Genomic DNA, 13201 nt, shown 5'->3' with positions numbered 1-13201 from the left:
TTGTGGGTCCTGCTGCTGGGCTCCCAGGAAAGTATTCTGTAACGTTTACGAAGGTCAAAATGACTCTGCAAACTTCAAAGCATGGACTCTATTTCTGCCCCAAGCACATATTGTACATATGCTTCCCAAAAAAAAAAAAAAAAAAAAAATACAAAAACAAAAACAAAAAAAAACCCCAAAAAACCAAAAAGGAGCATTCCAAACATAAAGATAAGAAAAAGAAAGAAAATCTCCCTGGTTCCCAAAAGATTAGTCATGCAGACTTGCACATATCAACAACATAAGATAAAGTCTTTAACCTTCTGAAATGTCTTTCCTCAGGATGATTTGTAACTATGGAAAAAAAAAAATATATACCTGCATCAAAAGTTCCTTCCCCGGAGCATTCTCTTCTTTGTGAAGAGTGTGTATAAAGGCAGCTGTTTTAATTTGGGCTTGAATACAACTCTTTTCCTTTCTCTTTACATTTTTAAGAAAGGTTTGTTCGATTTGCCTGGACCTGACTTATAGATATAAAGGCACCTGGACTTGGGTTTTAGATCCTTATTTAGACAAATCACATACGCCTGAAATAACGAAAATAGTACAAACTTCTGCACCCAGCCAAATAGCTTTCAACTGGATTATGGAGGATATTCTGAAAGGCTTTATCAAGGATAGAAACAGTCAATCACAACGATGAAAGGTTTTACTGGAAGACAGCTGACCAATGGTAGCAGCTTCCTAGAGCCGCATTGGAGGGTAGAAAAAGGGCGGAACCAGTAGAAGAGACGTAACCAGGCGGGGCTCGTGAGGGGAGCAGAGTTGAATTGTTTTGTCCCTCTCCGCCCACCATATGAAAACTTAGACGGAGAAGGTCACAGATATGGCGGCTATCAGGGTAAGTTAAAAAACAAACACTTTTGTAGTTTCTGGGTGCAGATATAGCTTGCTAGTAACTATAGAAGGGATCCTCCTAACTTCAGAAGGGAGCACCACAGCAAGAGGTGGGGTGGAGGTGGGGTTGTGAGAAATTTGGCAAGGTCAGGGAGTCTTAAACGTTAGAAACCTCAAAACAGCTACCTCTCCCCCTTGGATTTCCTCAGTCTGTGATAGTACTTTTTTTCTCAAACTCCCGCGGTTAGCTGTTTATACGACGACACAGTGAAAGCTGGGAAACGGCTGGGTGAAAAAGGCTGGCCTGGCCACAAGTTGCAGCAAACTGACTTGAACAGAAAGAGAAAAGAAATTCAAGGCATTCGACTGGGCGCACAGGGCGGGGTCTCATGACCCTTTGAAAGACTTTGTTTAAACATTTGGGGGTGAAAAAGACCAGAATGGAGACGTCTCAAAGTCTTTCTGCAGTGCGCGGTGTTTGTATTCACTGTTGTTCCTCTCCAGGTTTGAATAATAAACCTGTTTCTTTTGAGTTGTGTAATGGGAAAAAGGTGCTTTTACTTAGGAATCTTTGTACCGGAAGTGACTCAGCTGGCTGCTAGCTGCAGTTCCCTAATTAGGTTTCAATAACAGTAGTCGACAAATGTCTACAGGTAGGTATCTGTAGCGGGTTTTAAGTGTAAAATGCACTGTTTGCAGAAGATTCAAATATGAATAACTCAGTTCAGCCAAAGTTTAAAGTGAGTCAGTATCCGTCTTGATTCATCTTCCATTTCAACATTTCTGGTTCTCATAATTTATCTAAATTATCACAACATCTTTCCAACTGGACTTGCTGTCTCTAGCCAAGCTGTCATGGAATCCATTTTCCCTGAACTGCCAGACTTATGCTAAAATGTAAATCTGATTATACTCCTTTACTACTTAAAAGCCTTTATTGGCATTCAGTCATCTGTCCTCTGGAGTCAGGTTAAGACTCCTATGTCTGGAACACCCAACCCTGCCTTGGCTTTCCAGCTTCATCCTTTGTCTCTCAGGAAATCTTGTTAACATCTGTACTCCAAGCCTTTTCTCCTGCTCTTTCTCTGGACCTGATGAGAACCATCTTCATCTAGTTAGTTCCTATTCATAGTCCATTCATTCATGTAACAGATATTTGTGTACTAGCTCCTCATATACTAATATGTTTTCCAAGATCCTGTTCCCGATTTTCTCAGTCTAATTTAAATAACTCGTCTTTGTGCTTCCAGAGGATCTTAAGCATACTGTTACCTTATGACTTAACTGCACTTCAAATAATATACTATTTACTTGCCTGTTCTGCCCTCCTATAAGATGCTTGAGGACAGTATTTATGATACTAATTTTTGTATCCCTAGTACTGGTAGGACTTACATTAGGTACTCAGTAAAATCTACAGGAATAAATAAATGCCAGGCAATGAAGTAGTGTACTCTGTGATTCAGAGCAAGGGAAATACCTTGCCTCAGGAGAAGTACAAAGTGATCTGAGGGTTCAAAAGACAGAGCCCCAAACCTGGTTGAAAGTAATAAAGACTTCATGGAGGAGATGCAGAGACAGAGGAATGGTCAATGGTAAAAAGCAAACCAGCATAGTGTGTTATCACTGAAGCCTAGAGGAGGGAGTTGAACAGTCTTTTTGTTTGGCCATTAATAAGTCACTGGAAGCCACCATTTATTAAGTGGTTACTATAAGACCAGGCACCATGCTAAAATACTTTACGTATGTTATTTCACTTAACTCTCAGGTCAACTTTATGTTGTAGTTATGATCACCATTTTACAAATGAAAAACTAAGGTTGAGAGAACTCAAGTAAACTGCCCCAAATCATAATGCATTATCTTTATGAAAGGGTGTTGATTTTGGCTCAGGTCATGATCTCATGGTCCTGAGATTGAGCCCCACGTTGGGCTCCGCGCTGGGTATCGCGCTGGGCATGGAGCCTGCTTAAGATTCTCTCCCTCTTCCTCTGCCCCTCCCCCACTCGTGCCCACTCTCTCAAAAAAAAAAAAAAAAAAAAAAGAATCTTTATATTCCCAGCACTTAGTGTAATGCCATATATTTTCTGACCTTTAGATGCCCATTTAAGTCACACCTCCTTCAGGCCAGTGGACTGATAACCTGTTTCCCTTGACAGTGTCAGTAGTCTCTAGCAAGTAGAATAGAAATTTGTTATGTTAGCAATAGCACTGCTAGGAATTTACCCAAGGGATACAGGAGTGCTGATGCATGGGGGCACTTGTACCCCAATGTTTATAGCATCACTTTCAACAATAGCCAAATTATGGAAAGAGTCTATATGTCCATCAACTGATGAATGGATAAAGAAGTTGTGCTTTATATATACAATGGAATACTACTTGGCAATGAGAAAGAATGAAATATGGCCTTTTGTAGCAACGTGGATGGAACTGGAGAGTGTTCTGCTAAGTGAAATAAGTCATACAGAGAAAGACAGATACCATATGTTTTCACTCTTATGTGGATCCTGATAAACTTAACAGGAGACCATGGGGGAGGGGAAGGGAAAAAAAGTTAGGGAGGGAGGCAAACCATAAGAGACTCTTAAAAACTGAGAACAAACTGAGGGTTGATGGGGGGTGGGAGGGAGGGGAAAGTGGGTGATGGGCATTGAGGAGGGCACCTGTTGGGATGAGCACTGGGTGTTGTAGGGAAACCAATTTGACAATAAATTTCATATTAAAAAAAAAATTTGTTGTGTTAACATTATCATTTTTTTAAATTGAAATGAATACTTTTATGCAGCCTTGTTTCTTTCGTCTTACACTTTTGATTGTTTTAAGACCCTTGTTGCTTATTCATGATACATTTAATAAGACAGTCTTTAAAAAGTATAAAATGTTGTGGTCATAAAAAATGCTTGGAATGATCTCAATCTTTTTGTATTTGTTGAGGCCTGATATGTGACCTAGTATGTGCTCTGTTGTGGAGAATGTCCCATGTGAATGTGAAGAGAATGTGTATTCTGCTATTTTGGTTGGAGTGTTTTGAATATAGCTGTTAAGTCCATCTGGTCCAGTGTGTCATTCTAAGCCATTGTTTCCTGTTGTTTTTCTATTTAGATTTTCTGTCCATTGATGTAAGTGGGGTGTTATTGTCTCCTACTATTATTGTATTATTTTTAATAAGTTCATTTATGTTTGTTATTGTTTTATATATTTGTGTTATTAATTGTTTTATGTATTTGGGTGCTCCCATATTTGATGCATAAATAATTACATTTGTTAGATCTTCTTGTTGGATTGGCCCCTTTATTATGATGTAGTGCCCTTTTTCATCTCTTATTGCAGTCTTTGGTTTAAAATCTAGTTTTTCCATATAAGTATTGCTACTCCAGCTTTCATTTGACATCCATTTGTATGATGTTTATCCATCCCCTCACTTTCAATGTGTAGGTGTCTCTAGGTCTAAAATAAATCTTTAAAATTTTTTTTAATGTTTATTTTTGAGAGAGAGAGAGGCCAAGAGTGAGAGTGGAGGAGGGACAGAGAGAGAGGGAGACACAGAATTTGAAGCAGGCTCCAGGCTCTGAGATGTCAGCACAGAGTCCGATGAGGGGCTCAAACTCATTAGCCATGAGATCATGACCTGAGACAAAGTCAGATGCTCAACCAACTGAGCCACCCAGGTGCCCCTAAAATAAATCTCTTGTAGGTAGTGTATAGATAAGTCTTGTTTTTTAATACATTTATGCAAAAGACACCCTATGTCTTTTGATTTAGTCCAGTTACATTAAGAGTAATTATTGATAGGTATGTATTTAGTGCCATTTTATTACTTGTTGCGTCATTGTTTCTGGAGATTTTTCCACTCAAGGAGTCCCCTTTAATATTTGTAATATTAGTGGTCACAAACTCCTTTGGTTTTTGTTTGGGGAATTCTTTATGTCTCCTTCTATTGTGAATGATGGCCTTGCTGGATAGAGTACTCTCGGCTGCAGATTTTTTCCAGTCAGCACATTAAATGTATCAAGCCACTCTCTTCTGGCTTGCCAAGTGTCTGTTAAGAAATCTGTAGCTCCCCTTATGAGGCTAACCTTGTAAGTTAGGGGCTTCTTTTGTATTGCTGCTTTTATGATTTTTTCTTGCTTCTGAAATTAATGGCTTTATGAAGATGTTATGTATTGTCCAGGGCATCCTACTTCAGGGAGTGTGCCTGGTGTGTGCAGTGTGTGCTGTGCTCTTCTGTTATGTTTAGGCTGCTCTGTCCTTCAGGCTAGTCACCTGCAGAGGCTCTCCTTGTCTTCAGTGGGCAGTGTTTGGTTCTAGACCAGAATGTAGAAAGTTTTAACTAGGTGTTCTCCAGTCTGCTGTTTAAGTAAGACCTGATAGTACTTCCACTAGAACTCAAGCCCTGCAGAGCTCTCTGGGCAGGAGATGTGTGTGGGCAGGGGGTTTCTGCTGGTCTTCTGGGGAAGGAGTCTGCTACGCTCGGACTAAGGCATGTTTGACTAAGAAGGTCAGTACCTCTAGTGTGCAGGGGTGTGGGACTTGGTATAAGCAGGTTATGCAGACACTGTAGGTAATGTGCTGTTTACTGCAGGTGGCTCTGTGTTTTTGCTGAGGGGTGGGGCAGGGAAATGGTACCAGCCAGCTCCTTTGTCTCTGGAGAGGGGTCTCAGTGCTTGCTACTCTCAGGGAAGCACTCAGAAGAGCAAATAATAACCCTTTTGTATGTCCCAGACTTTTTTCAAATCTCTGTTTCTACACTGTTTGCTTTTGGGTTGTTTGCTTTCTCTGTCTCCAGGAGCAGGGCAGTGCCCTCTGAGATCTATCCCAGCCAAAAGTCTGCTGCCTTTTAAACTCCAGGCCTTAGCATGTGGTGTGGGCAGGGGCCTACACTGGTCTGGGGGAGGGTTTCAACATGCTGGGACTGAGGAAGGCTGACTGAGAACGACAGTTGCACCAGAGCTCAGAGATGTGGGACTTGGTGTAAGCAGAATAGGCAGCTAGGGTTGGGGCTCAGCTGCTTTCTGCAGGTGGCTTTTTGGTTTATGCTGAAGGGCAGGGGAGGGAAATGGCATCAACCAGCTCTTTTGTCCTGGGAGGGGCATAGCTGAATGCTACCTCTCAGGGATATGTTCCAAGTACAGTGAATAATCTCCCCACTGTATGCCCCAGACATTCTTCAAATCCCTATTTCCATGTCTGCCCCAAGGTTGTTTGCCTGCCTCCTCTAGGAGCAGGGCAGTGCCCTCAGGGCTCTATCTCAGTCGAATCTGCCTACCTTTAGAACGCCAGGCTTTAAATCCTGCTGGTTGCTAGAACTCCTGAAAATCAGCCCCTCTTGTTTTTCCCATGCAGTGGCCTTGGAGAAATGTTCTGTGTGTTCCCTTGTGTGCTCTACTCTCTCTCACCCTTCTCTGTGACCACAGCTCCCTCTCTTCTGCAGCACCCACAGTCTCTTTCTCCCCTGTATAATGTGTCCACACTTCCTACCTTCCTCAAAGTGCCTTCTTCTCTCCCTTTAGTTGTGGAGTTAATTCTGTCAGTCTTCAGGTAGGTTTCTGAGGTACTTCGAATGATTTGATAGTTATCTAGTTGTATTTTGGGACAAGACAAGCCTAGTGTCCTCCTACTACACCACCATCTTACCTTTCAATTAGCATGCCAGTCCTTTGAAATAGAATATTTGAGATGTAATCATAGAAGGACCAAATTGTATAGGTACGTTTTTGTAGTTTGTTCATTTGTTCTTCAGTGCCGCTATATTTTTCAAGGATTTTGTGAGAAAATATAGACAGAGTTTTAAGGTTTTCTATTTCAGCAAAGTATCTTCTTTTCATATAGCAGTATAATGAATAATGACATAGCTGGTAGACTCTACTGTTTTCTGTAGATTTATTGATAATGCAGATTTAATGTAGATTTAATGTAGTTTATTCTCTTAGATATTACTCACCCACTCATTTTCTAAAGAAAATAAGCTCTATGATATAAACAAATCTTTTGTTAGTGACTCAGTAGTGATTACTCTAAAACAGTGCATCTTTGTGTAAGACTTTTATGTTGGTGTCGAGAAATAGCTCTTAGGCTGTGGCTACAAAATGAAGCATTAACATCTTTTCTTGCTTTACTTTTAGAAAAAAATACAGTAGTATCTGTGTTAAAGCAGAGGATGAGTTCAGTAGCACTTGGTCATTGTCAGAAACTTTCTTACTCTTGGAAAAGAGTGTGGGAGACACGAGTGCATTTAAGAAATCACTAAAAGGGAATTAAAATGTTTTCATGGGCAAATATGGCTGGACCTATCCTGAATGACCCAAAGGAGTGGAACCAGGACCAGTGGAAATTATATGGACATGTGTTTCAGTTTATCTATGGAAGAACTTTCTCATAGAGCTATAAAAAGATGAAATGATTTATCAGTGGAATTTCCCCTTACCAAAAGGGGCCATACATAAACTGGAGGGTCACTTGGTAGTGTGTTATAGGAGAGATTCAAAATGAGAGAAATGGTTGGACCAGAAGACCTTTAAGATCCCTTTGCATTCCTAGACTGAAGCTTTAGTACAAAGAAGGTGATATGCCTGAAACACAGCCCCGTATTTTGAAACCAGTCTCTCTTTTGCCAGTTTATGTTGGATTCAATAATCATTAGTTTATTCAGGCGCAGTGCTTGATTTTTCAGGCCAATTTGTGATGCTACCTGATACTTCAGAAGAGACTAAACTTCCTCAGTTGTAGAGTTAAGTTTCTGTTTATCTCAAGAGTATTTGTACATTAGGTCTGTGGATAACCAAAATCACCCAGAAAGAATAGTACTAGTGTAGTCAGTCACAGTCCCTCCTCCCCTGCTGACGAGGCAAGCTATTAGCACTTCAGGTCTACTAAAGGAAAGAAAGGGAGAAAGAAGAAAAAAATAGGAAGGTAAAATAAAACTTTAAAATCAGTTGGAGCAAATAGTTGCCGAAAAAAATAAAGGGGTAGAGTAAAGAGGTGAAGAGCAGAAAGATCAAAAAGTAGGAGTGATTAGAGATGGGTAATCTACTTTTTTCTTTCCCAAGGATAGCAGACTGTAACTTCCCTCTCTTCCCCACTCATGTCTTGTGATCTACAGTTATAAACAGCCATGTGGTGTTGAGATTTTTCTTCTGAACAGCTCCTAAAAACTGGTCCCACACTGAAAGGGGATCTCCTTTTCTTATGTTCCCAGCTCTTTATATTTCTAGAACTTTTGACCTCCACAAAATGAAGCTTTTTAAAAAATATATTTAAGCAATATAGTATATAGGAATATTTTTCTGTAAGGGGTTCCTTAATCAAGGTGTTATTGACCATTCTAGGTAAAAATATATCAATTTAAATAGAAATTATTCTTTTTTAATTTTATTTTTTATTTTTTTAAATTTACATCCAAATTAGTTAGCATATAGTGCAACAATGATTTCAGGAGTAGATTCCTTAATGCCCCTTACCCATTTATCCCATCCTCCCTCCCACAACCCCTCCCGTAACCCTCAGTTTGTTCTCCATATTTATGACTCTCTTCTGTTTTGTCCCCCTCCCTGTTTTTATATTATTTTTGTTTCCCTTCCCTTATGTTCATCTGTTTTGTCTCTTAAAGTCCTCATATGTGTGAAGTCATATGATTTTTGTCTTTCTCTGACTAATTTCACTTAGCATAATACCCTCCAGTTCCATCCACGTAGTTGCAAATGACAAGATTTCATTCTTTTTAATTGCAGAGTAATACTCCAGAATATATATATATATATATATATATATATATATATATATTTGCCACACCTTCTTTATCCATTCATCCATCAATGGACATTTGGGCCCTTTCCATACTTTGGCTATTTTAGATAGTGCTGCTATAAACATGGGGGTGCATGTGTCCCTTCGAAACAGCACACCTGTATCCCTTGGATAAATGCCTAGTAGTGCAATTGCTGGGTTGTAAGGTAGTTCTATTTTCAGTTTTTTGAGGAACCTCCATACTGCTTTCCAGAGTGTCTGTACCAGCTTGCATTCCCACCAACAATGCAAAAGAGATCCTCTTTCTCTGCATCCTCACCAACATCTGTTGTTGCCTGAGTTGTTAATGTTAGCCATTCTGACAGGTGTAAGGTGGTATCTTATTGTGGTTTTGATTTGTATTTCCCTGATGATGAGTGATGTTGAGCATTTTTTCATGTGTCAGTTGGCCATCTGGATGTCTTCTTTGGAGAAGTGTCTATTCATGTCTTTTGCCCATTTCTTCACTGGATTATTTGTTTTTTGGGTGTTGACTTTGATAAGTTCTTTGTAGATTTTGGATCCTAACCCTTTATCTGATATGTCATTTGCAAATATCTTCTCCCATTCTGTCAGTTGCCTTTTAGTTTTGCTGATTGTTTCCTTCGCTGTACAGAAGAAGCTTTTTTATTTTGATTTGGTCCCAGGAGTTCATTTTTGCTTTTGTTTCCCTTGCCTCCAGAGACGTGTTCAGTAAGAAGTTGCTGTGGCCAAGATCAAAGAGGTTTTTGCCTGCTTTCTCCTCAAGGATTTTGATGGCTTCCTGTCTTTCATCCATTTTGAGTTTATTTTTGTGTATGGTGTAAGAAAGTGGTCCAGGTTCATTCTTTTGCATGTCGCTGTCCATTTTTCCAGCACCACTTGCTGAAGAGACTGTCTTTATTCCATTGAATATTCTTCCTGCTGTGTCAGAGATTAGTTGACCATACATTTGTGGGTCCATTTCTGGGTTCTCTATTCCATTGATCTGAGTGTCTGTTCTTGTGCCAGTACCATACTGTCTTGATGATTACAGCTTTGTAGTGTAGCTTGAAGTCTGGGATTGTGATGCCTCCTGCTTTGGTTTTCTTTTTCAAGATCGCTTTGGCTATTCGGGGTCTTTTCTGGTTCTATACAAATTTTAGGATTATTTGTTCTAGCTCTGTGAAGAATGCTGGTGTTATTTTGATAGGGATTGAATTGAATATGTAGATTGCTTTGGGTAGTATCAACATTTTAACAATATTTGTTCCTCCTATCCAGGAGCACAGAATCTTTTTCCATATTTTTGTGTCTTCAATTTCTTTCATAAGCTTTCTATAGTTTTCAGCATATAGATTTTTCACCTCTTTGGTTAGATTTATTCCTAGGTATTTTATGTTTTTTTGTGCAACTGTAAATGGGATCGATTCCTTGATTTCTCTTTCTGTTGCTTCATTGTTGGTGTATAGGAATGCAACCGATTTCTGTGCATTGATTTTATATCCTGCAAGTTTGCTGAATTCATGAATCAATTCTAGCAGTTTTTTGGTGGAATCTTTTGGGTTTTCCATATAGAGTATCATGTCATCTGCGAAGAGTGAAAGTTTGACCTCTTCCTGGCCGATTTGGATGCCTTTATTTCTTTGTATTGTCTGATTGCAGAGGCTAAGACTTCCAATACTATATTGAATAACAGTGGTGAGAGGGGACATCCCTGTGTTTTTCCTGACCTTAGGGGAAAGCTCTCAGTTTTTCCCCATTGAGGATGATATTAGCATTAGGTCATTCATATATGGCTTTTACGATCTCGAGGTATGCTCCTTCTATCCCTACTTTCTTGAGTGTTTGTATCAAGAAAGGATGCTGTATTTTGTCAAATGCTTTCTCTGCATCTATTGAGAGGATCATATGGTTCTTGTCCTTTCTTTTATTGATGTGATGAATCACGTTAATTGTTTTGCAGATATTGAGCCAGCAACCCTGCATCCCAGGTATAAATCCCACTTGGTTGTAGTGAATAATTTTTTTAGTGTATTGTTGGAGCCGGTTGGTTAATATCTTGTTGAGGATTTTTGCATCCATGTTCAACAGGGAAATTGGTCTATATTTCTCCTTGAGTAGAAGTTATTCTATTTTAAAACACTTGCTGTATTTATTCAGGGACAATCTTCAGAAGGTAAAAATTTAGTCAGAAGAATACTACCTTCCATTTATTTAGCAGTAAACAGTTTATAAAATTTCATCTATTATAGTATTTGATCTTAGAACATTCCTACAAGATTTTGAAGAAGAAGAGAAATATTCTGTAAGGTATCCGTATATTATATAAAAGTACTTGTGATAAATGTTATTTGCGGTGGGGCTAGATTAATTAGGTCTTCAAATGGGTCTGAGAGTGTGAAGAGACCTATAAGCATATTTAAAAATTTGAGAATAACTACATTTGGGGGGGGGCATAGTTCACAATTCTCATTAGATTCTCAAAAAGTTAATACTACTCAGTCTTACAATTTCAGATTAGCTTTAGGACCTTTGGTTATCATTTACCTCCATAATTGCTTGGCACATAGGCATTCAATAAAACATGAAAGAATTTGCTAAATTACCTATGTGTACTGCCTTATTTAAACCTGTGAATTATTACTTAGTTTTGAGGTCGAAAGCCCTTTGGGCACAAAGCGGCATAAGAGTATATATAAGGAGCCTACCTTTTAGCAGAAAAATAGGCCGCATACATTTTAAAAGGTAAATTAATAACATTTGTTTAACACTAAATTAGTGCTTCACGCAGGTAAGAGCTATATGAATTTATAGGGATGGCTACGAATGAGCTAATGGAACTTGAGCTAGGCCTTCAATGAAGGGTTTAAGTAAACATACTCATTCAACAAAACATACTCATTCAACAAATGTTTTTTGAGCACCTGCTATGTGCCAGGCACTGTTAGGCGCACGAGATGGGAAGACATTTTAGCAGGGAAAAGAAGTGAGTGAAAGTACTGAGGGAGTAATGTGCTTGACATGTTTGGGCCTAAGAAGATTAATTTGGCTAAGGTCAGAGGGTATATAGAGAGGGATAGAGTAAAATCATCTCTTGTTGGAGTGTTACTGTCTTTTCAAGTAAATACAGTGCTCTCAGTATTCCTTTCTCACATCCTCACAAGGTAGATATAGCCTAATTTTTTTTCTTATATATAGCATATACACAGGTATATATGTGTGTGTAAAAGGGAGCTGTTAGGTGTTTTCTTTTAAATTCAATTGCTGATTTTGACAATTGTTATATTTATCAAATCTTGATTAGCATAAACTGACTAGAGTTGAATTTTGCTAGTCTTGTATCATTTCTGAAGGATTTTTTAAACTGTAAATTTGTGTAACTCCTATATTGCCTATATATGTTTTTATTTTAAATTTTCTACTTCTTAAATTTTTATTTATCTAAGATAAACTTTTGACATATTCAGGTGTTATTCAGTAATAATTATACCATAATTATTGAGTATTTAGAAATTCCAAAATAGTTTTGTTCTTTCATACAATATCATAATTAAAACACTGTGCTTTATTCATGTTTTAACACTAATATTCTATAATTTAATAATACATTAAAAACCATATTTATCCAAGCCACACTGAGCTCGGCAGTTATTCTGGCTAACTTAAGATGGGCCTTGTAAGTGCTAGAGCTTTAATTTTGATGAAGACTATAATTCACAGGTACTGGGTAATTCCCATCCATCTTAAACCTGAGAGTTTAACCCATTTTCATCATTAACTGTCTTTATTTAACTTTGCCAGTTGTAATATGTTGTATGCTATAACTGTTATTCTTAATGAAAATGCGAATATAGTGAACCTGAATGAGTACTGAACACAGAAATAACCTTAGAATTATGTTATCTTAAAAAGGTTTCTGGTGTCATTTGCTTTTGTCTCATAAACATGAAAGTGTGTGTGTGTGTGTGTGTGTGTGGTATGTATAATTTATAATTATGTATGTATATTATATATATAAATAAATATATATATGTGTATATATATATAATTTCTTAGCTTTGTGGCAATGTAACATGCTCAGTAAATCAAAAGCAAAAGCAATGTTTTTCTAAATATTTTTCTGTCTTCCAAAGTTCACTGCTGGTATTTGTGTCCTTTAGTTGTCCTTTTACATTGAAAATATTAATATGCGTTCTCTACCATTAACATAAAATACTTTGATGCATAGTTGGCATTCAAAAATATTATTTGCTCCTTTCCTCTTACTAACATATTAGAGCACTAGTATTATTTTATAAGCACATTCATCTTCAGATTACTTCATTTTGTAGATGTGCCACTACTTTCTCTTAGTGTTCCTTAATATTTGATTTCCAAGAAAAGACCAGATCTTATGTACCATTTAAAATGACATTTTTTAATTTTCTGAGGAACCTCCACCTATAACCCAGCAATAGCACTGCTAGGAATTTACCCAAGGGATACAGGAGTACTGATGCATAGGGGCACTTGTACCCCAATGTTTATAGCAGCACTCTCAACAATAGCCAAATTATGGAAAGAGCCTAAATGTCCATCA

The 13201-nt window shown here is 38.1% G+C and overlaps 1 protein-coding gene across 4 annotated transcripts in view; it reads left to right on the top strand.

The window, feature by feature from the left end:
* Positions 1–781: 781 nt before the first annotated feature.
* APOOL (apolipoprotein O like) overlaps positions 782–13201 on the top strand; it is a 105481-nt gene continuing 93061 nt past the window's right edge. For 3 of the 4 annotated variants that reach the window (XM_049644028.1, XM_049644029.1, XM_049644026.1), the window contains exon 1: positions 783–880. In XM_049644028.1, the coding sequence (XP_049499985.1) occupies positions 866–880 (15 nt within the window). In that variant the 5' untranslated portion in view covers positions 783–865. Of the gene's footprint in view, positions 881–13201 lie in introns of all 4 variants that reach the window. The other variant, XM_049644027.1, reaches the window with a different exon arrangement.

Source organism: Panthera uncia, chromosome X, assembly GCF_023721935.1.
Source record: "Panthera uncia isolate 11264 chromosome X, Puncia_PCG_1.0, whole genome shotgun sequence".
NCBI classification, from domain to species: domain Eukaryota; kingdom Metazoa; phylum Chordata; class Mammalia; order Carnivora; family Felidae; genus Panthera; species Panthera uncia.
This window is presented reverse-complemented; position numbering and strand designations above follow the sequence as displayed.